Source organism: Danio aesculapii, chromosome 1 (assembly GCF_903798145.1).
Source record: "Danio aesculapii chromosome 1, fDanAes4.1, whole genome shotgun sequence".
In the NCBI taxonomy this organism is placed as follows: Eukaryota; Metazoa; Chordata; class Actinopteri; order Cypriniformes; family Danionidae; genus Danio; species Danio aesculapii.
The window spans coordinates 41,267,251-41,292,786 of NC_079435.1; the positions used below are offsets into that span (position 1 = coordinate 41,267,251).

Here is a 25,536-nt window from a genome sequence, read left to right on the forward strand (position 1 = left end):
CTGCTGCTGGAATCTGTAGACATACGGTGTCTTGATTTTTAAGAGAATTTAGACTGAAAGAATTTAAACAGCTTTACACTAACCTTTGCTGAGGTGCATGTTGTGTGGACAGAGAATGGGTAATTGAGGGCATTGTAACTGATGTATAGTTTTAAAATGGAAAGTTTTCTTGCAAAAACCCATTGGTTTGGTTCAGAAGACCCTCATTAAGCCTCTGGAGTATGGATTAATTTAATGATGGACGAACGGTTTGGTTCAGAAGACACTCCTTAAGCCTCTGCAGTATGGATTATTTTAATGATGGACTGTAGTGCTTATGTGCTTTAAAAACACCATTCATTAACATTACAAAGCTGATAAAAGCCAGGATGTTGTTTAAATGAACACTTCATTTTTTGAAAATAGGTTCATTTTCTTCTAGAGTTAAAAGTTTGAGTTTTATCATTTTTAAATCCATTATACTAATCGCTTGGTTCTGGCGCGATTAGTTTTAGCTTAGCATAAATCATTAAATCGAATTAGACAATTAGCATCTCACTCAATTTTCTGAAAAGAGCTACATGCTAATTGCGTCAGACCTGGATATCAGCTGAACGGATTCTGAATGGAAATTGGAGTGTTCCATTCATAAAACTCTGTGTTCATCTGAAAAAAGAAAGGCAAGTACAGCTAAGATGGCTTATGGGTGAGTAATTTATGGGATAATTGTAATATTCTTGAAATAATCATTTTTTCAAGATTGTTCCACCATGCTTATTTAAGTTGAACTACCAGTAGATGGATTTACATTACAGTTTATCACTATTCATTTTAATGTTCTTTAATGTAATAAGATTTCCATCTCAAAAGAATTTAACCCTTTTCTATTTGCCTGCAGCTACAGAAGCACAGTGTACCTGTGAACGTATGACTCAGCTTCTAAAAAAAGTAAAGCAGCTATCATAACAGCAATTGCATATCAAGTATTTCAATAATGTCTCAGTAGAAGTCTAAGTTTTCTGCTGTACAGTTCAAATTAAATCATTTGTTGATAGGCCTATTAATTAGTGACTGTGAAATCACATCTAAAAAGACAGTCCACCCAAAAATATACACCCTCTGTTGTTTTAAACCCTGAGCGGTATGCATGCATTTCCTTTTTTCAACACAAATTAAGACACTCTGTTTCTCACTGACCTCTATTGTATTTTTGTCCAAAAAAAAAAAAAAAGAGAAATTAATAAGAACCAAAACTGTTAAGAACATTAATCTAAATATCTTGTGCAGAAAGTCATACTGGTTTTAAACAATACGAGGGTGAAGAATCCTTTTTGAATGGACTATCCTTTTAACTCTTTCTAAAAATGTAACTCTCTACCACAAAACCAGCCAATGTTGCACGTGTTAATTTGTGGGGAAAAGCCAAAAATACACTCAAAACTTCTTAAGACTCACCTTTTTTGTATTGCTTTTAACTTAGGTTGACCAATTTGTTAGCTTTTAATCCATCTTATGGTTCATATTCTTAGTGTTTTATTGCATCTTTTTATTGTTGTGCTGTTTTGCTGCCTTGTATTGTTAGTATTTTACCTTGTAGCGCTTTGAGTTTAAGAAAAGTGCATTACAAATAAAATGTATTATTATTATTATTTGCTTCAGCAAGTAGATCAAAAACCTATCCTTGATTAGTAATATGCATTGCTAAGTACTTAATTTGGACTTTAAAGGAGACTTTTCTGAACATTTAGATTTTTTTTAACCCTTAGATTACAGATTTTCAAATATTTCAAGACAAAAGCCTATTTCAAATGATGTCTAAACCTTAATTTCAAATGTTGACCCTTTTGTCTGGTTTTGTGGTCATGAGTTACAAATAAATGGTTCCCACCATTCAGCCACTTCATACAACAAAAGCCTTCAACTTTGCGCACAGGTACATAGAAATGGTGGATTTCACTGGAAAGTTGCTCCATGACATGCTGCAGCCAATCGGTGATGCTGATCAGTTGCATCTGGGGACCCAGTATGTGTTGTGTTTTTGTCCATTGCAGAAGCAAACAGGACTATAATCCCCAATGTGCACTGAATTTGTTTATTGTCTGTTCTCAGTACAGTCTTTTGGGAAGAGATAGGGAAGGGCACATGACACGTCTCTCTCTTCGACTTCCCCTGTGTGTCTTTCTCCCTCCTGACTTCATGCTGAAATAATAACAGGCTGTAGGTTCACAGGACAACAAAATGCATGTGATTTTTTTTAAAGTACCTAGATTGGCTTCCAGCAGTTCCAACTAAAACATGTCCTGTATTGGATGAAGTGGCAGTTGGATTGGTAGGGAAACAGATTTCAGGTATAAGATAAAGATTCCAGTCAGTTGCTTGTAAACACTGATCCCAGACCAGATTCATTTCCATATTGAGCAAATGGAATAATTCATTTCTATTAAAAAAGTGGTTTAATTCCTTCATAGTTTGAGAAGCAGACTACTTAACAACCTACCTTTGGTTAGTCGTAATCATATATATAAAAAAAGTGCTTTTTGATCATTTGATGGTCAAGTGCTTGAGGCTCAATCTGATTGTCCATCATCCAAATCAAAAGTCACTCACTGGGGAACAATTTCATGAATTTCCACCTGTTGTTGTTGAGCTCCAACCTCATAAAATGGAGCAAAAGATGCTGCCATTATTATGACAGCCGCTTTCAACAGAGGCAGTGATTCGGTTCGTCATAGTGAGTGCAAGGTGAGCAGGGATTGTGGAGGGCGTCACACTGGAGGGGTTACTGTTGTGGGGACGAGCAGGCGGGTTTTCCAGTGCCCAAAGGGCTTGTGATCTACAACAGACAAAAGTAACAGGTCAAGCATATTATTTTCTATATATTATCAGTGATGCACAAACATCTGATGCTAAATAAAAATGGATTTTTGGTGTCGTCTGATTAAAATAGGGTAACCGATAGGGTTCCGATAACCATACTATTAATCGGAAATACTCGCCAATATATACGTTTCTGAATTTTAAGCTTCAAAGGAGGTTATTTTTTCTGTATCATATAATTTTTTTTGCACGGATTTCTGTCTATTATACTGTAAACGAAAAAAGTGCTGCAGTCCCCCAGAGGTCACGTTTTCAGACACGGCCACATACAATGATGCAGCCTTCATGACTGAAATTAAATACAGCGTTTTTTTTCACCAAAGCAATCCAGGTTGCTGATAAATAATTGGTTAAATTGACAGTGAGCGGGTTAAAGAGACAAAAACAGTTATTTCAACTCTCACATTTTTAAAGCAGAATACCTGACTTAACATTGTTTTTCAGATAAACAAATATGTTCTCATAGTATGATTCCTAAATATCTGCAAACATATTAAGGTATTTCTAAGATTTTGAAGAGTCAAAACTGGTTTGTTTTTAGATTTTATGGGGAGCTATTTTCTTCTGGGTTTGAAATCTACATTGCATCTTGGGAATTGACCTAAAATAGCACAATTGTACCTTGTGAAGTGTCTGTGTCTCATTAATATTCATGAGACTGTATGTCCTTATTCAATCAGGACACACTTCTGTGAATTATTGATGAAAGCACATGTTGCTTTGCTGACAGATGCTGTACAAATCACATACACTGAGGGAAATAAACGTTCATGGATAAAGTATCCGATTTTTTTTTGGTTCCCATAGCCTTCCACAGTGAACTTTGTCTATAAAATGTAAATAAATGAGTACCAAAACTGTACAGTTGCAAACATTCTTCAAAAAAACAAAAACAAATTTCAAGCAGAAGTCAACAATTTAACAATGCATTAGTAATCATTAAACTATGATTAATAAATTCTGTAAAAGTATTCATTCTTATTCTAAATTCATGTTAGTAAATGCATTAAAATAACACATTATATTAAAGATGCAACACATTAAAAAAAATGTATATATATATATACGGTAGGGTGAGCTTACTAAAACTTAATTTGTGGTGAATGGTGAAATGCAACCAGTGCTGAAACAGATTTGTGACACATAATTTCTTAAAGTGTGTGAACGTGTCCAACCTGGGTGTGAGCAGAGAGTTGTTAAGTACGACACACTCCAAGTTTTGTGCGTTTGTCCGAATGGGGGCTTTAGTGGTCGTAGGGCGGCTCTGATAAACCAGGTTTTCCTGAACCACACCTCGAGCCAGCTGCTTCACAGAAATCCCATAGCCTCGCACCGCCTGAACACGATTCCTCAACACCTGCAAAACACAACGCAAACATCAGCATCTGATAGCAGAGACATTTGCAGGTCAACCAGTAATTGAGCCTAAATTTTGTCTAAAACCTTCGCTAAACAGGTAGACTTCAATGATTATAAATGAATGGTTACAAAGTGTTCCGGTAACACTTCAGGTCACAATTCATGGTATTAACAAACCATTAACTAACACTACCAGCTTAATAAACATCTACTTAGCTGTTTATTAATATTAAGATAGAAGTTTTGTTTTTGTCTTGGGTAGGATTGGGGATGTAAAATAAGATCATACATTATAATACTAACAGTTAATATCTTAATAGGTCGGTAGTGGTGTAAAGTACCAAATTACAAATACTCAAATGACTGTAATTGAGTAGTTTTTCTCAGGAATTGTACTTTACTGTTTAGTTTTAAAAATGTGTGCTTTTACTTTACCTTGAGTACATTTTTAGTGCAGTATCAGTACTTTTACTCCACTACTTTCCTTCAACCTGCAGTCACTACTTTATTTTTCTTGTCTATGGGGATTAGAAAAATCAGTTCTGTGATTCCTGTCAAATCAAATCGCTCATAAAAGTAAAGTCATCTATCTATCTATCTATCTATCTATCTATCTATCTATCTATCTATCTATCTATCTATCTATCTATCTATCTATCTATCTATCTATCTATCTATCTATCTATCTATCTATCTATCTATCTATCTATCTATCTATCTATCTATCCACACACACACACATACATACACTGTATATATACACTCACTTTAACATCTGCATTGTCCATCACTCGTATTCCGCCAGCAGTGTTTCCCACCACATCATTTTCCACAACGAGCCCATCTCCTCTGAAGCAGATCCCGTGACAGGCATTACCATAAACTCCATTGCCGCGCAGCTCCACTCGACACTCTCTGTCCACAGAAACTCCTGTCCAGCCATTACAGAGGACACAGTTCCCAACCAGACGTGTGAGCTGAGCGCTCTGAATCACACACACACCGGCTCCTCTGTTACTCTTCACCATGTTGGACACCACATTCAGAGGCTCACTGCTCTTCACAAACACTCCCACGGCTAGAGACACACACATAGGACAGTTCTTAATCCAATTTACAGATGCACTGCATTCACAACTCTCCGTTTAAGCTAGATTTTTATACATAGAGTACTTTTAGTTTATATACGGTGCATCATTGAAGAGAAATAAAACACATTTTATAGGGTTCTTTACTGAATGGTGCTTTTATTATACGACAATTTGACAACTTACAACTTCAATTTGTTACAAAACTGAATTTTCAATGATAGTCAAAATAATAATTAATGGTTAAAGAGCTTAGTTCTTAGTATTACATTTCTAAAGGATTAAAAAACTACTTCAAATAAGTTACCTTTTTTAACCACTCCATTAGACACAATTATATTCAATATTGTATTAAATTGTATGAAAATATGTATTATCTTGTGATTCATGCAAGTTGGACTAGCATTCCTGGCACATAGCAAGAGTTTCTGAGGGCTTTTAATGATTATTATTATTATTATTATTAAGAATAATATAAAGATCTGTACATATATAATAACTATGCTCCAAAAGCATATCTTTTATTGTATTCAAATACAAACAACCACAAAAATGTTTAGCAAGTTAGACATATTCTTATTTAAACAATATATTAATATTAAAAATATATAATTAATATGATTATCAATATGGATTCCAGGGCTGTGTGATTAATCGAAATTGAATCACAATCGCAATTTGAAACGTTGCGATTAGCTAAATCACAAGGGAATGTGATATGAAATATATTTCCCCTGCCCAGAGCAAATGTGTGAAGGATGACTGTGTGTTATAGTCTTACTAGTGAGCACAATTGAGTATTGAGTGTCTTGCTAAAAAGTGAACTAAAAGTATTGCCAGTGACATTCAATCTAGTAGCAAGCAACAGTAAAGTACAATTTCAGAGTTTTTTTAGCCATGTTAGTTTGCTGACTGTTCTGTATTTTTATAATTATAAATATTTTTGTTTGTATAATAAGCCACACTATCTCCCTAATTTTAGTTTACAAAAAGGTAAAAGTCATTTTATTTGTGCTTACTCTTTGCTCTAGAGAAAAATTGTTTTAAATATTTAAAAATAAATTTGAATAAATGTTTAAGTAAGTTAATATCATTTCAGTTCCTTTTTTTAAACTAACACTCACTGCATTTTAGCCATAAGACGCTACGATACAGATTGAGCTGAAACTTGACTACAATATTTAAAATCGCAAACCAAAATCACAATATCTGTCCAAAAAAAATAAATAATAAAAAAAAATATATATATATATATATAGATAAAAATATCGCAATTAAATATTTTCCACAAATCACACAGCCCCAATGGATACATGTACAAGTAAATAAAGTAATTTACTTTAAATAGAAAAAAAAAACATTGTTTAATTATTATAACAGATTATTTATTATTAGTATGACTATAATTAGTATGGTTAATAGTAGAAGTGGTAGTGGCATTATGATATTACTGAATACTGAACAATGTCAGCTTCATTTGATAGATTTAAAATTGTATCATTCATTTTATTGTAGTCCATCTACCAATTATTATTATTACTATTATTATTAAAATTATTATTATGATTATTAGTAGTAGTAGTAGCAGTACTAAAGTACTATTAATTTGGTTTCTAAAATACTAACTTTAACAGGTAATAGAAACCATTGCGCTGTTAGACTATATATTATAATAATTTATTATTAAAGTATTAAAAAGAAAAATGTTTTCAAATTCATGTTATGTTTTATAGCTCCTTTAACAATAAAAAAATATTTCCAAAGCACCTTTACCAAAACATAGGGAGCCCCAAAAGGTGAAATAAACTCATACTGTATAATAATTTTATTTTCATTCACGTCAAATCAATTTTAATCATTTAAAAGACCCGAACATAAAAGGCAAATTATATTTAACAAATTGTACAGCTATAAGATACACAAAATATATCTATAGAGCTCCACACGATATGCAAAAAAGATACATTACTGCGATACATTCACAATTAGTTCTCAAGTGTAGGTAAAACTTTTATTCTTTTACAATTTCTCTCTTTTTAATTTAGTTCCATTGTAGCTACATTTCAACTAAAATAAAAGAACACATTCTGTTTTGTCTACAGTATCTTGCTTTTTTCCTACTAGTGTTATGTGAAGACCTCAATTTTGATCACATTAATTTCAGGTTTTTTTATTCATCAATCAATTCTTCATAAACCAAAGCATCAGAAAATTATAATTTAGTTAGTATTTTTAAACATCATTTAAGTAAAGTTGGTTTTATATTTCGCACATTCCGATTTTCTCCTCAATAATAACACTTTATTAAAGTATCCTTTGCAAATTCTAAATGGGGAAATCATATTAGCAGCTAATGAAAATACAACATTCATTCATTCATTTTCTCATTGGCTTAGTCTATTCGTTTTCATCAGGGGTCACCACAGTGGAATGAACCGCTAATTCATCCAGCATATGTTATACGCAGCGGATGATCTTCCAGCTGCAAGCCAACACTGGGAAACACCCATACACTCTTGCATTCACACACATACACTATGGCCAATTTAGCTTATTCAATTCACCTATAGGTCATGTTTTTTGACTGTGGGGGAAAGCGGAGCACCTGTAGGAAACGAACAAGCAAACTCCACACAGAAATGCCAACTGATCCAGCCGGGGCTCGAACCAGCGACCTTCTTGCTGTGAAGTTATCGTGCTACCCACTGCGCCACCATGATGCCCAAAATACAACATTGATCACAGTTAAATAAATAGTGCTATTGTTGTTTTGAAGTCATATTTACATGTGATTTCAGACTGAATATTCAAAGTTGCATGGTAAACAATATAGGGAGCATGTCATAAGTTGTCACTGAATGAAAGTGTGAATATAAAATTAACTTAACTCAATTGAAACATCCCTGCACTGTAAAGAATGCTGGGTTCCACACAATCAAACTTATTAGTATTTACAAATTTAAGTGGATTAAACATAAAACAATTAAGTTTAACCAAAAAAAACCTCAAAAATTGTGTTGTTTAAGCTTAATTTAAGTAAGTAGTTTGAAAAAACGGCAAATATCTATTTTTTTTAGTGTGAAGAGGTAAAATAGGCCAGCAACTAACCTCCATTTTGGCTAATGCAGTTGTTTTCCACCAAAGCAACTGTGATTGGCCGCCTGGAGGAAAATCGCTCGTCTTCACTGTCGATGTCACTCTCCCAGGCCATCAATTCTCCTTCCTCATTGAAGTTGTCCCGTTCTCCTCTGTCTCTGTCCTGTAAAGCACGGTAGCCTTCCCGGTTCACTGCAGACTCTGTGTCCTTTCGGCAGAACACGGCCAGTCCATACATGCGGTTATGGGAAATGTGATTTCCAATAAGCTGAGGTAGACTAGATGACATTACCCATACTCCACAGCCTCTGTTGCCTACAACACAGAGAAATTTCACAACCAAAATATGAATTATCAGTGTCTTTCTTCATTTTCTGATCTTAACAATGTTGACTATTCTCAATATATAGTAGCCAACATTTAAATTGGACCAAAAGGTTTATGAAAATGGGGTAAAACTAATGAACAACATCCATCCTTGTCTTAAGTCAATTCTGAAAAGCTTTTTAAATCACTTGCAGTGGGGGATTTAGGCATGAGCAATATGGGCGATCGCCCAAGGTGGCGTCTGGCTGGGGGCGGCACAGGGAGATGGTGACGGGGAGAAAAAACAACGAGCCCAAGTAAAAGCTTTGAGATACCATTTACTTCATGCAAGTATATTAGTATAAATTATATTTAGAGTGTTAATCCCAGAATAAAGATGTCAGGGGCCATTCACATTTAGCGTCTTTTGCACGTGCAAGCTTGTTACTCTATGTGCAACTTACAAATGCACGCAGAAGACTATTCCTACGCCTCACTCACTGCTCTGCTCCCGGTGTAAATCCCGGTGTTGTTTACAGTCACGACAATAAAATACGCGCCATCTATGTGCTGTGAAACCAGAGTAACTGGAGTAACTTTTATGCTGAGGTCTTGACATGCAGTGAGTTTTGCAAGTCGACAAAACTAAAGTTTATATAATGATGAACTTATTTTGACTAAGCATGGCTATGAAGCAGAAAGGAGGGATAATGAGTCAGGGAGGTAAGACTTAACTCTTGGCCATGAGTCGTGTCTAAGACAACAGATACTTCCATAAAACATATCTTGTTTTCTATAGAATTATCATTAATATTCGTGCAAAAGATTTCTTAAGTGATCTTAGCATATCACTCCAGTTGTGTCTTTATTAAAATTGTTTTCCAGTTAGATTTTGGATTGATTTCTGTTATTTATTTAGAGTAATAATTGTATATTAATAATAATATTAGGCAGTATGGGGTGGTTCGCCCAGAGTGCCATTTAAACTAGAACCGCCACTTACCACTTCCACTACTGCTGTACTAATTTTTGATACTAAATAAATTAGATGAATAATGTTAAGATTATTCTAATCAAATTATATCTAATCAAATTATAAAAGCAGTTTTCAGCTTTAAAAAAAAAAACAATCAGCATTTTTTTATCAGTTGGTCTTTATATTATTTATTCATTTAAAACAGAATTTGTCTTTTTTATTTGAACTCTTTTTCACAATAAATATAATTTAAAAGTAATGTGTGAAATATCTCTATTATCTATTATTATTCTATTATTTTAGTGTGGTACTATTCATTCATTCATTTTCTTTCGGCTTAGTCTCTATTTCAGAGGTTGTCACAGCGGAATAAACCTGCAACTATTCTGGCATGTTTTACACAGCGGATGCCCTTCCAGCTGCAACCCAGTACCATAAAACAGCTACGCTCTCTCACACACACACACACACACACTCATACACTTCGGCCAATTTAGTTTATTCAATTCACCTATAGCGCATGTCTTTGGACTGTGTAGGAAACCGGAGCACCCGGAGGAAACCCACACCAACATGGGAAGAACTCCACACAGGAATGCCAACTGGCCCAGCCGGGACTCGATCCAGCGACCTTCTTGCTGTGAGGCGATAGTGCTAACCACTGTCATCGTGCCGCCCTTGTGTGGTATTATAACTGACCAAAAACAAATGATTATTAAGACATTTGTGATTGTCAAATATATTTTAGGAAACGGCTAAGTCCCTTATTTATCAGGGGTAGCCACAGCGGAATGAACTGCCAACTACTACCACCCTTCCAACTGCAACCCAGTACTGGGAAAAATTAATTTGTTAAATAATGCAATATAATAATGAAAATACCAAAATAATGTTATAATCTAAACATTTAACTCACTCTTTTTTTTGTAATTTTACACCTATTCTCAAAGTATTACCGTAATTTAAACAACCATTTTATTCTTTAAATGTCTTTATTACTTGTCAAAATCTATGATAAGATTGTTTTGTAAGCCTTTGTTAAATATTACTCAAGTAATTGTTTTGCTGTGCACCAAATACATTTTTTAAATCATTGTGTTTTTATGTTAGGGCACACTTTATGTGATGTTTTTTAATAATGTTTTTACTAGCCCAACGCACATGTCCAATAGGCTAAATACTGCACACGAAACACTGCTTTCGTTCAATACAGATAATAAAATGACACCCAATTATACATCATCAGCAAATTCCTTACAGAAAGAAAAAGTTGAAATATGCCCACCATATATGTGATTGGCTTCAACAAGTCCCCTTCCTCTCTCTCCAACCACCACTCCATCTGAATAGCCGTAACAGATGAAGTTATTGCGGAGGACTGGATCACCTCCTCGACGGATATCAGCACCGCCCCACTGATTCTGCCTAATCACGTTCTCTATCAGACACGGAGGCGGAACATCGATTGAGTGTAATTTAATTGAGCGGTGTCAAGAGCGTGAGCAAACACTTTAGAGCACTTAAGTGCTTGAATCTTCAATAAACAATGAAACAGCAAATGGAAAAAATGTCACAGCAGCCAAACAGACCAGTGATCAGTCCTCTTCCGTTTTCATTGACTGCAATGCCTGCTGCGAGCCCCTGGAAAATGTGATTTCCACTGTCATGAGGAAAGAACAGGAACAGAAATCAGCTGTATAGGCCTTATGACAAATATTACATGAACAAACATTTTAAAAAGTCTCCACCCATAACGGGGTTTACCTTTCGCAGTCTCGCAGATTTTTTTTTGTGCAATTTGATATGCTTTTTTTTTTTACAGTGCATTGTGTTCTGTGTCTCAATTGGCTGGTGACCATTGTCAATCAAAAATAAAGCAGACTACTTCACGGATTTCACCTATTGAGAGCTATTTTTACAATGTAACTCCAGTGAAAAACAAGGGACCACTGTACATCATTTAAGGGATAGTTCACATAAACAATTAAATTTACAGTAAAAGGAGCAGTAGGAGATAACTTTAGCCTGATAACATTGAACATGAACATCCCTCCCTACATCCGAAATGAACATTTGCTCATATGATCTACCTATGGTAATGTTCGACCCGACATTCTCTTCATTTATATACTTCTCTGACATTATGTATATAGTTTTTACCTTTTATACTTAGTTTTCTGTATGTATGCATGCATGTATGCATGCATGCGTGTGTGTGTGTGTGTGTGTGTGTGTGTGTGTGTATATATATATATATATATATATATATATATATATATATATATATATATATATATATATATATATATATATATATATATATATATATATATATATATATATATATATATATATATATGTTTGGACAGAACTGTTGTGTAGGTATAGTGTGTCTAGTGTAATACGGAATTGATTTAAACACAACTAGTCTCTTTGTTTAAATTTCCTGATGTTACAATAGGATCCAAATCCCAGTGATTTTGAGGCCCAACACAACATGATGTAGGAGTGCGGTTTTCCCCACCCACCGAATTGATTGTCACTTACATAATCAATAGCTTGAGGGTGAGTAAATGAACTGTACATTTTCATTTTTGGGTGAAATATCCCTTTAAATCTTGAACTCAAAATGAGCAACCAAAGAGAAGTTCCTTTCTTCTTACTAACATTTGGGTATTAAAATTGAACAGAAAAGCAGCAATCAGCTGTCCAGGTTAGCCGATTATGCCATCAGATAACACCATCACAATTTGTTAATGTCTCTCAGCCAATCAGATTCAAGATCCACATAGAACTAAACCAAATTATTTCTTAAGACGTCATATGCATTAAACCTAGTCTGACCAGTTGTTCTATTTTTCCAGAACAGTCTTGCATTTCAGCACTGTTTTTTTTTATATCTGGACTATTATGTGCGTCCCATATTACACTCTCAGAAATCTGGCCACCCTAATTAAAACACACACACAAACACGCATGCATTACTTACCTGACCACTGGGTTGCCATTGAAAAGAATATACACGCCAGCTTCCTTGTTGCCGTAGATCTGGTTGCTTCGAATGGAACCTCTGCCGTTGCCCAGAACAACGATCCCCGAACGCAAGCCACTGTGGATTCTATTACACTGCAGCCAGGAAAGGAAAAACAGAAGGAATGTACCAGAAAATGTTATGAGATGGTGGAAATTCCAATATATTTTCTAGACTTTCTTTCCACAGGAATAAATATAATTGCATTACACCACACAAAAGCATGTTTTAATTAGCCTTTGTCTTGTTCCATTCAAAATACAAAAACATAAACAAAAAACAAACTTACTAAGGAGGCAAAACTTAATGATATAATACACTGCATTGCCACTGCTTAGATGTAAAGATAGTTGACCCAAAAACTAAAATTAATGATCATCTACTCTACCTCATGTGGTTTTAGACCTTTATAAGATTCTTTCTTCTGTTCAACACAAAAAAAGATATTTTGAAGAATGCTGGTTGCTGGAACCCATCGTCTTCCATAGTAGGAAAAAAATATTATGGAAGTCAATGGGTTAGAGCAAGCAGCATTTTTTCAAAATATCTTCATCAGATACCAGATGTTCAACAGAAGAAAGAAACTCAAAAAGGTTTTGAACAAGTGAAGGGTGATTTTTATCCTAGTTCCAAATGTACCATTTCAGGCTTGTTATATATTTGGCAATAGATCTTTCAACCCCAAGTCATGCCATTTGTACCATTTTTTTTTCTTACACAGCCATCTTGGAAGACATATTCCAAGGCCATATACCAGGATGACAATTTTATTGACCTAAAATTGTGAAAAAAAGGCTTCATTTCCACATGCGATTTGACCACCAATTGACCTGATCCCCATTAAATTTCTTCTTTAGGATGTGCTGGAGTAGACTTAAAGTGGTTCTTCTCAGGGTCAGATGGGGATCATTTAAGGATCGTCTTTAGCTTTGATTCCAGCGGGCATATGTCATGGCTTTACCTGATGCATTGCCACAAGGTTACTTCCATCAAGAGCTTATTCATTTCAAGCTGTGATCTTAAAAACTACTTTGTAAAGTCTAATTCATCACGTCTCAAAGGCCTTCACTGTGATAACGTCAATTGGCATCAACTTATTTGTGAAAACAAAGTATTCATTCACAGTTTTAGCCTGATGAATCTTTTTTTTTGGAATCTGCCCAGGGGACGTGTCTACTAGCAATGTTGGCAAGTCATCCGTTAGGAGTAAAAGGTTATAGGGTTTATTGAAAAACATACAACAAGCCATAAACATAATAAAAGAGCGATAATTATATTGACCTTAAAATAGTTTTAAAAAATAAAATAAAAAAAATTCTTGTTGATTTCCGAGTGATGTGTTGCAGCTGGAAGGGCATCTGCTTCGTAAAACATATGCTGGATAAGTTGGAGGTTCATTCCTCGGTGGCGACCCCAGATTAATAAAGGGACTAAGCCGCAAAGAAAATGGATGAATGAATGAATTCTAGTCTAAATAAAACAAATAAAACTCTAAAAAATTATTGGAAATACTGTGGAAAAAATCCTTACTCTGTTAAACATCATTTGGGCAATATTTGAAAAAATATACAGATGAAGTCAGAATTATTAGCCCCCCAATTATTAGATTTTTTTTTCTTTTTTAATTATTTCCTAAATGATGTTTAAAAGAGCAAGGAAATTTTCACAGTATGTCTGATAATATTTTTTCTTCTGGAGAAAATCTTATTTGTTTTATTTCGTCTATAATAAAAGCAGTTTTTAATTTTTTATTAACCATTTTAAAGGTCAAAATTGTTAGCCCCTTTAAGCTAATTTTTTTTCCAACTGTCTTCAGAACAAAACAGTGTTATTTATTTTTGGCCTTTATTAGATAGCACAGTATTGAGACAGGAAGCCAAGTTGGAGAGAGAGAGAGAGAGAGAGAGAGAGAGAGAGAGAGAGAGAGAGAGAGGGAGGAGGGGGGGGTGGTAGGGGGGGTAAATGTCCTTGAACCGGGATTCGAACTCGGGGTGCCCTGACGTGCTACTACACCATATGTCGGCGCACTAACCACTAGTCTAACCTAGTTAAGCCTTCAAATATCACTTTAAGCTGTATAGAAGCGTTTTGATAATATCTAGTCAAATATTATTTGCTGTCATCATGGCAAAGATAAAATAAATCAGTTAGTAGAAATGAGTTATTAAAACTATTATGTTTGGAAATGCGTTGAAAAAAATCTATTTCCGTTAAACAGAAATTGGGGAAAAATAAACGGTGAGCTAATCATTCTGACTTTAACTGTATATTCCCAGGACATGTTATCAATTTCATTTTATCATCGGCATATTGAAATTCAAATATAATCTGAAGCAAATTATCTGTTTTATTTGTGCATCTTCTGTGTACCAGTATGATAGGGTTAGCCCCTTTGCGGATGTCTAGTCCTGCTTCTCCATTGGAGTGAATGTTGTTCTCAGCGATTAGACCTTGAGCGGAGAGTCGCAGGAACACACCAGATGCCTTGCACCCACACACTTCATTATGCAACATCACCATCTAAGCAGAAAAAGACACACAGCATGAGAGAGACACTAGTGAAAGAACTCGAACATGAAAAGAGCATATAATCAGAAACAGCACAATGTTATTATTTTCTGTGCGTAATTTCTGTTAGAAGCAGCATGAAATGAAAAAATATGTAAAGATAGCAGAAAAGGCAGTTGCTTGGGAAGTATTAATACACTTATTTATACCTCAATTACAATTATTAATACCACAGCCATATCACCCTGCAGCCCAAGACTGCAGCCCACTGAAGCTAAGCAGCTCAGTACCTGGATGGGAGACCACATGGAAAAACTAGGTTGCTGTTGGAAGTGGTGTTAGTGAGGCCAGCAGGGGGTGCACAACCTGCGATCTGTGTGGGTCTTAACGCCCCATTAAAGTGAAGGGGACACAGTACGGTCAGTGAGCGACGTCTTTCAGATGAGACGTTAAACTAGGGCTGTGCGATTAATCGAAATCGAATCGCAATTTGAAATGTTGAGATTAGCTAAATCGCAAAGAGGCTGCAATATGAAATATGTATTATTTAATTTCCCCCACCCAGAGCAAATGCGTGCATGGCGTCTGTCTGTGACAGTCTTACTATCCAACTAAGTACGCACACTTTTGTTCTGCACAATCAGAATTGCGCAGATAGAACTGTGTAATGCCCCCCCCCCCCAAAAAAAAATAGGATGATGGTGTCTGCCACTTCAGAAGCATTAATAGACAAATTAATATCAAAGAAAAACAGGACATCGGTAATATTGGAATATTTTGGTCACAAAAAAAATTTACATTTGATGTTTTGATAACTTCATGTGTATTTCGCATGCATTCACGGCTCGCGATGCAGGTATATGTGCCGTCTGTAGTGACTGAAAATATCTATATATTATAGTATATCTATATAATATACTATAAAAATATCATTTCATTTTCAAAGGACAGTTATATATAGATGCATTAGATGATTGGATATTACGTAATTCAATGCGACTACGCATGACTTTACAGAGAGCTTACGACCTGCTAACTACAGTTTGCTTTAAGAACATGTTAACAAATTTAGTTACAAACTAGCTAGCAGTTACAAAGCCCCTAGTGTGGACTTTACCTTCCATTTTAAGAACTTCCGAACAGCTGGTGAAACCCTACCCAGGAGATAACTAATGCCATAACACACTACCTCACTAAAGACACAGTGCCTTGCAGTGACCAAAGAGGGATTTAAAAAAACTCATCTAAATGTTGGATAGGACAGATACACTTCCGTCTCGCACCTATTTTAGCCATTTTGGAGTACCATGCATTAAATGTCATGATATTTTGTGTAGCATCTGTGATACCTATTTTGTTTTAGACAATATAAGCTACAGAAAGGCTCTTATCAGCCATATTAGTTTGCTGAGTGTTCTGTATTTTTATAATTATTATTATTTTTTGTATAATAAGCTACACGATCTCCCTAATTTGAGTTCAACTTGTTTACAGAAAGGTATGTGTGTTTACTGTTACAATTAGATATTTTTTTCCTAAATCGCACAGCCCTACGTTAAACCGAGGTCCTGATTCTCTGTGGTCATTAAAAACCCCAGGGCACTTATCGTAAAGAGTAGGGGTGTAACCCCGGTGTCCTAGCCAAATTCCCTCCATCGGCCCTTACCCATCATGGCCTACCAATCATCCTAATCCACCGAATTGGCTCTATCACTGTCTCTCCACTCCACCTATAGCTAGTGTGTGGTTAGTGCACTGGCACCATTGTTCTGTGGCTGCCGTTGCATCATCCAAGTAGATGCTGCACACTGGTGGTGGTGTGGAGAAACACCACCACTTCATGATTGGGAAGCGCTTTGGGTGTATAGCCATACATGATAAATGCACTATATAAATACATATTACACGCAAATACACAACAGGCTTACATACTTTAAGTAAAATCAACTAATTGCTTTTTAACAGTGTGTAAGGTTGCAAGATTACTGATTTCTAATTGGGTCAAAGTAAAACAGAGCCAGCAAAAGGCCACATTTACCAAACAGAGCAAATCAGCTGTAGAGTGCAATCCAATAAACGTGCCTATGGGAGTGGAAAGTTCTGAAGGTGATGTACTGACAATGCACAAATTCAGGATCACAGACGCAGCAGCTCATTTACATAACAAACAACTTGATCTTCAAAGAGTGGCTCAAATTAGATCACAAACATGCTGATAATAATAACGGGAGTAACACTAAATGTGTTAACACGTGCTTTTTTGATAAATAATAACTCAAAAATTGCAGTAAAAATGACTATCACAAACATTGTGTGATTAATTTAAATAGCCTTTCCATTCATTTTTCATCTAAAAGGGAAACTCCTACAAATGCATATACGATAAGGACTGCCACACAAAAAAATACACTTAGAAAAATAAACTGTTCATGTCTTTGTTGCTAAATTATCACAGCTTTATTGTGCTTTTTGTAGATTTTATTTATATAAAAGAAAGTTGGCCATAGAAAAGAATAGTTGATTAATATTAAAAGTAAATTAATTGACGTTTTTAAAAATCTGTTGTTCACTGTATCTGTTTGCCTTTTGGTTTTGCAGTCATGCAGAAGATTGATAGATTTTTTGGCTAATATATTGGCTATCGGCCTTCAAATCTAAAGAGTTATCGGTAGGGCCAAACACAATCTGCGGACATTTTTTGCAATTTCTGCGGAATGTATGTGGGTGTATCATAACAAAAATAAATAAATAAATTAATTAATTAATAAATTAAAAAAAAAAAAATAATAAAAAAAATAATAAAATAAATTAAAAAAAAAAAATTATATATATATATATATATATATATATATATATATATATATATATATATATATATATATATATATATATATATATATATATATATATATATATATATATATATATATGAAGTTAAAAAAATACCTTTTCAAACTTTTATTTAATGTTTACAATGCAAATCCAATTAGATATACTTTATTTGGTAAACAAAGCAAGTCTCTCATATAATAGATCTACTAAAAGACAGAAAATATGACTTTACAAATTGTATAGTGAATGAATCATGTGAACATTTTCATACTAGTCAATAATTATACTGAAATTAATTTAAAAACGGAAGAAATATAAAATGTACACACATTTATTCAAGTAAATAAATAGAAACAATGATGGGCTAAAAAAAAATCCAGATTCTGTGTGGGCCTAGTTATCGGTTATCAATATCAGTCAAAAATATATCAATAATCATACTGTTGCATTGCTACAACATGCATACAGTTAGAACTGATTATATTTAGTTTGTTTTTTATTTAATGCCATGTCAACTTATGGATATTTCATGGCAAGATCAATATAGATATATGACATAACTTCATGAATCAATAAATGATAATTGATTAAAAATATAATAATAATAATAATAATAATAATAATAATAATAGTTAGATATAGGATAACAATCTTAAATCTTCCCAGGGACACATTTTTAAAAATATCAATCAATGTGTTCTCAGTATAAAAATTGTGTCTTGTAGTCTTTCAAATTTCCCATTGTAATAAAATATGTAATAACGGAATATTGAACATTGATGTTTTTCAATTGTTGTTAACTGGATTTTAAAATGTGGCCAGATGAATGTGACTTCACACATTAAATGACTGACAGACTGTAAAAGTCCTAAATCTAAACCAAAAAAGGAACTTCTTACAAACTCCAGTTAACCAATGGTTTAAAGCTAAAACTGTGGTTTGTTCACAATAAGATCTATCACATGCATATTTTCATTTTAAACTATTCTTAAACCGAATTACTGTATCTAAAAATAGGGAAAATGAGCATGCATAATGTGCTGCAATGTTTCTACTTTTCAGGGAAATCGGCCAACTAAAGGCTTATTTGTGGTCATATCTGCACGCAAAAAAACTTGAAGGTATTTTATGATCAACAAAACTACACATGTCAGGTTTGAAGAACATTTAAAATGCAAGATTTACGCACTTTGGCATTCTGGATGCAGCGCACTGCATAGTTGAGCCCCCTGAACACATTGGCCTCCAGTCGAGCTTGAGCATGATTGCACAGATGCACACCACCCTTTCCATCCCGCAGCAGACAGCGACGCAGCAAGCAGCCTTGAACCGACGCAGTCAAATCCCGTGCCTCTGCATCCCTCTGTAACTCTGCAGACAGATTCAACAGTGCAGGAAACACAGAAGAATTGGGCATATCCGTCTTGGAGAGATGCGCTAATCCATGCTGGTCATACGAAAGTTTCAATCCTGTGCTTTTCTCGCCATCTAGATCATCATCATCTTCTTCACTTGATTCACTTGAAGTTTCCATGCCGTCCTCCTCAATCATGGTACCATCCTGACCTGGAAGGAGACTATCTCCACCTTTCTGTTTTGCCCATGTTGTTTCCCAATCGACTTCCGGTTTACTCCAGTCCTCCATTGTGTTAATTCCATCTAAAGGGGAGTTTCCATTACTACCAGTGCTCACACTGTCCTTCGTGCCTTGATTTGACATTTCAGCCAATCCATTACTGGTCATCATGGTGAAGGTCTTGGCCAAGGCGACCAGGTGTTTGAAGGCCCAGTTTCGTTCAGACACCGGAGGACCTTCCACAGTGACAGAAGCAGAATCGCCACCTGAGAATTCACAACTGTCCATTAAACTGATGGTCACGCCCAGGAAATGGGCAGAGCTGCCTTGGGCGAAAGAACAGAAACGAGCCTGGCACGTCCCTGGACCACGAATATGCAGTTGACAGCCCTCAAAGTTACAGTTGTCCAACTGGACATGCCCAGAAGATGTCTGAAAAAGAGAGACCACAGAGAATATTATAGAACTAGAAAAAGTCCTGTCGAGATTTTGATTATGTTAATAAAAAATGTATTGTTATAAATAACAATTTAGTGATGTTGTTTTGGTCTTTAACTTGTTAGGACACATGGAAGCATCATTATTCAACTTTCTATTAAGAGATGATGACAAGCAATGCCATCATATTGAAGGATTCGGATTTCTGCCTTCCAATCAGTCTCATCATGGATCAACGTTTATCCTTTTTGCATCATCCTGTTTCTCATTATCTTTATTAAATATGATTATTTAAATGAGTATTTAACTTTGAAATGATTTTAACTAATGAATAAGTTAATACACTGCTCTATGTATGTGTAACGTTTTCAGGAGCCACCAAACTAGGTCAAGGTCACAGAGACCTTGAGTGAAACTGAGGGCTGAGGACTTGAAGCAACTTTTTCTATAGTTATTTCTAGTAGTTATTACTATCTAAAATATCTAAAGTGATTTTGCTATTTTTACGATTAATTCTTTTAAAGTGATTCTACTTTTTATTTAAGATAGACTTTGTGTAGTGAGGATATTATAACTGCCTGAATGTAGATTATACCGGTTTTTAACCAGTTTTGATAAAGACGGCTGAGAGTACACTCAGCCTTGGACAAGAAACGGATTATACTTTAAGTGTGTGTGTGTGTGTGTGTGTGTGTGTTCTATTTGATTGTGGATCCGTTTCACAGGTCTGGAGTCAGCTCTAAACAGTCTAGTGGATATCTGACGTTTATATGCTTAAGATATTGTTCAGAATTGTACGCACGCACCCCACGTGGAAATGTTCCTACTCTATCTGTCTTTTAACCAATCCGGTTAGAACACCTATATGTGTGACGCAGTTAATGACGTTATGTGAGAGTATAATTGATGTTGATTTGTGATTGTAAACAGAGCGGCCTAGGAACTCATGCGAGTGTTGAAGTTGGCTTTTGCTGATGAAACTGCAAACTATCTTCAGTAAACTTTATTTATTTATTTGAATCTCTGACTCCGGCTGTTCTTCATCTGACAGACTGGTCATTCTTTGGGTTTAAACTGTATACCATCCCTACAGTATCATATATTTTTACTTAATGCTATGTCAGCAACATACAATATGTTTAATGATGGCATATATGCACATACAATATGCTTAATGACTATGTTGCACATAGAGAGAAAAGATGGAGAGGAACAAATAAACGGATTAAAAAAAATGAGACAGATAAATAAATGACAGACAGAAACAGAAACAAACAGACACATAGACAGATAGATATACAGACAAACACCCTGCATTTACAGAAAGATGGACTAACACATTGATAGAGAAAGAGAATGACGAATGGAAACTTAAGCCCTGCTCACACTGTGAGATTTCAGCCGCGATTTTATCATCGGAGACAAATTTGGGAAATCCTAAAAGATTCCTGAAATACTAGGCTAAGATCTTTGATCGTTGGTTTGACATGTTCACAGACAGCTGCTTAGCATCGGTTGCGATCAGATTTTTCGTCCGATGAAGTTCTGGCAGTGTCAGAAAATTTCTGCTGCTCAAAAAAGAGCTGCAATGACCGTCAATTCAAGAACTAATAGGAGCATTTTTTTTTCTCCCTGGTTTTATTATAAAGACATGCCGTGTGCAAAATGGCCGCTACAGATTGTTTATGTTTGCTGTCAGGAATCATTTCAGAATGTGGGATAGTGAAAGTCACGGGTGGTCAAACTCCGGGGGCGTTGTCTTCCGTGTTTGGCACGTCTTCATTGTCGTTCAGTCTGACTTTATGACAGCTGAGATCTTACAGTGTGACATGGGAGCCATGTGCGTGCAGTCTGACATGCTACAATCATTCTGGATTTAGACAGGTAGACAGACAGATAGAAAGACAGACAGACAAGACTGACAGGCGGATACAGATAGAAAAGATGGACACATAAACGGAGGGATACAGACATACAGACAAATACACAGACAGACAGACATGAAAGATACAGAGAGACAGATATATATGACAGGCACAGACAGACAAAATACAGATGATACAGACAGACAGATAAGTACATAGACAGACAGGTGATACAAACAGATAGGTACATAGACAGACAAGTGATATACACAGACAGATACACGGACAGAGGGATAGACAGACAGACAGACAGACAGACAGACAGGCAGAGGAACTGAAACAACTGGATCATACAACCATTTGAATGGCTGAGGCATTTACAGATTGGACGCTGACAACTTGCCAAAAGAGTACATCACAGATTTTAAGGGGCACTGAGAGTCTTAACAGGGTCTAGAATGTGCCAAATACTTCTGTATAATGAACTATTGCCAATGTTTGTTTCTAGTGAAATATGCACAGATGTTATAATCTGCATGCCTCTGATCTGCAAAACTCACCTTATAAACCACAGGTGAAAACCAGGCTGGCATGAAGACCACATTGCACAGCCTCGCCGTTGGGCACTGTTGATCGAAGCTCACCAACAACGACACGTCGCCCAGCTTGCCCATTCCAACAATCTCCACAGGCACTTTAAGAGCCACCTCCACCTGTTCCTCATATACACCGGGATGGAGCACCACCTTGTCATACGGGCCTGCCACAGCCAGTGCCCCCCTGAGACTCTCATACCCACCCCCCGCCACAGCAGCAACATGCCAAACCCTGCGGTCTTTCCTCCGCCGGAAGAGGTGGAGGCAGGCAGATGAGTGAAGGTCTGAGCCGTTCTGGGTCCAAGTACGGCTGGCAAGAGCGTGCTGACGGAGAGCCTCTCTCCAGGAGGCCGGGGGCAGGTGGGGGCGGCGGGGCCAATTCGGGTGCCGACATTCAGGGCACCCTAGACAGAGCTGGCGCCAACGTGTGCTATCCAAACTCAAAATGAGCTCCCTCCAGGCCCTGCACACCAGACAGCAGCGGCCCAGATCCGGCAGAGGCAAGTAGGCCAAGATGAGGCGCCAAAGCTCGACAGGCAGGTCTCCCACCTCCATATCGGTCAGCGCCACACCACCTCACCTGGGTAGATCACCTAAAATTAAATCAAATATATTTTTCATTGTAAATACTGGTTTATTTCCTGTACTGATATCTTTTCTGTTGAAACAGAAAGCATTTGAAATAACTTTTCAATGTGAAAATGGGATTACACAATAGGTAGATACTAGATGCTAATATATAATAGGTACTCATTTGGCATTGAAATATTCTTTGGTTCAGTTCCTCTATTCACTCGATCAAGGTCAGACATCCACAAGTAAACAAAAACACTGTCAAACAACTTTAGAGTAGAAAAGTGCCATTCTAATTGAAAGCGTCACTGACAATTTTTTGTCCATCTCAGTCCTTCTTTAAACTGTATTACTATAGTTTAAGATACAACTTTATACTTGCAGGACACCCATGCCTGGAGGTGACAGCGCTGACCACTGAGCCACCGTGTTGCCACTGCTAACTAATGTTAATGTTTATTTTCCACGTTTATTTTTTAAAATACAATGTCATTACCATTTACAAAAATGTGAGCCGAGAACAAATTTTAACTTGTCTCATCACGAAGGCCACATTCATCAGAAATTAAATATAATCAATAATATTGGGAAATTCACAATAACAGTTTTCAATTTGTATACATTAAAAAAATAATAATAACTAATGTGATTGCTGACCTTTCTAAATAATTTCCATGTTGAGATTCTTAGTAAGTGGAAATAAACACAGCAGCTGAGATATTACTGACCCCAACTTTTTAATGGTAGTGTTTCTGCAAGCTAAAGATGATTTTTCGTCAACTTTTAGAAGTACAATAATATTGATCAACAAATAAAAGGATGTGCTGTATCATGTAAAATAAAGTGTTTTTTTTAGATTTACAACAAGCATCTACCTACAGATAAATAACATGTTGTAAGGTCAAAGGTGAGCAGCTGGCCCTTTCATCAGAATCTTTTTATGAAAACGATAATAAAAAAATAGAGAAATTGTGCGTTGACAGTTTCTTTAATAGACTTTGTATGTTATTCCAGGTGTCAAAACATTTTTACTGAAAAAAAAATGAAAAGATTCAACTGCAAAATACAATCAGATAACAAATGCAGACATTTTTACAGCAAAATCAACGTGCAACGCTACCTACCATATTTATTTTTAGCAAATAATTTGGATGAGAAATCATCAAAATGCAGAGACCTGCTTGCACTGAAGCAACACAGGTCGCAAAATGAGCACAGTAATGAAAACGGCCACACATGCATTCTAGTGTAGTTAAATAGAAAGGAATAACGTTATATGGCAAACGACAGAGCGTATCACATGCATCGATTCTGCAACAGCAACTTCGTAACTGCGCGACAAACACACAATGCTGCCATCATCACACAAAAAACGAGCCTACCTCGGACAATACTGTTTCCAGCTAGCATTTGATCAGACGTAGAGCTCATCATTGCCCTTTTCTCTTGCGTAACGAGAAGAAACAAAGCTCCCATCCGGTGAAAATCTCGTATTTCTTGGCGAATCTCCCTTGTTTTTGAAGGCGTGGAAAACAGAGATCACGCGTATCCAGACGGAGGCGGGGATGATCTTCTACGGACGACAACGGCAACTTTTCCCTCTTGTCTGACAATGTTGTTTAGCAACATGGCTTTTGCTGAGCAGATGCACGTGATATTTATCTCTGCATCTTTTTCCACGCCACGCGCGTTTTGCTAATAATGACCAAAATCCCCTAGTGTTTATGTTGTGGGAATTCTTGTGAATAGACTTGCTAAAAATTATATAAATAGAGACTCTATTTAATTATTAATAATAAGCAAATTAACGTTATATTAATCTGGTAAGGGGCTCGCAGATAATTTATGTAAACAATGCATTTCTGCAAATCACCGTACTTTCACGGCCACTCAAACTTCTGCATCTGCAAACAAACATTTGACCCAAATTTATTTCACAAGTGAAATCATCTGTCACATCTATTTGCACAGGAAATGACAAGCGCTTCACATTCAAAGTAAAAGTCCTTGTTCATCAGAGCACTGCAGTAAACAATGAAATGAATGACATAATAAATAATAAATACATAATAAAGACATAATAAAATTTAAAATTGATATTAAGTTAGAATGCTGTTTTTGTGAAAGCTTTAATGAAACTTCTTCACATTATTTTTGGTCTTGCCAATATGCTCGACTTTTTTGGATTAATATTAAAGCTTTTATTGCTCATAATATTTCAAAATCATTTTCCTTATCTTATAAACTTGTTATTTTGGGTTATTATGTTACGGATTGCTCTTTAAAAGATGCTGGTTTTATTATAAACGTTATTTTATTATTATGTAAATTTCACATACATAAATCTAAGTTTGCCAAACCTCTCTCTGTGGTGCCAGAAAAAGAGATTCAAATGTATATAAAAGTGATTTCTAAGTCTAAAATGAGAAAAGCAAT

At 35.7% G+C, this 25,536-nt stretch overlaps 1 protein-coding gene across 1 annotated transcript; it reads right to left on the reverse strand.

The window, feature by feature from the left end:
- Positions 1 to 1,616: 1,616 nt before the first annotated feature.
- On the reverse strand, positions 1,617 to 24,706 carry fbxo10 (F-box protein 10). Its single transcript, XM_056460535.1, has 11 exons — positions 24,483 to 24,706; positions 22,492 to 23,120; positions 19,242 to 20,060; positions 15,083 to 15,232; positions 12,671 to 12,807; positions 11,271 to 11,341; positions 10,967 to 11,119; positions 8,412 to 8,714; positions 4,983 to 5,293; positions 4,032 to 4,213; positions 1,617 to 2,812 (listed from the first exon to the last, which is right to left on the reverse strand). The coding sequence occupies exons 2-11, from the start codon at positions 23,080 to 23,082 to the stop codon at positions 2,635 to 2,637; spliced, it is 2,895 nt and encodes a 964-aa protein (XP_056316510.1). The 5' UTR covers positions 23,083 to 23,120; positions 24,483 to 24,706; the 3' UTR covers positions 1,617 to 2,634.
- Between the last annotated feature and the right edge of the window lie 830 nt (positions 24,707 to 25,536).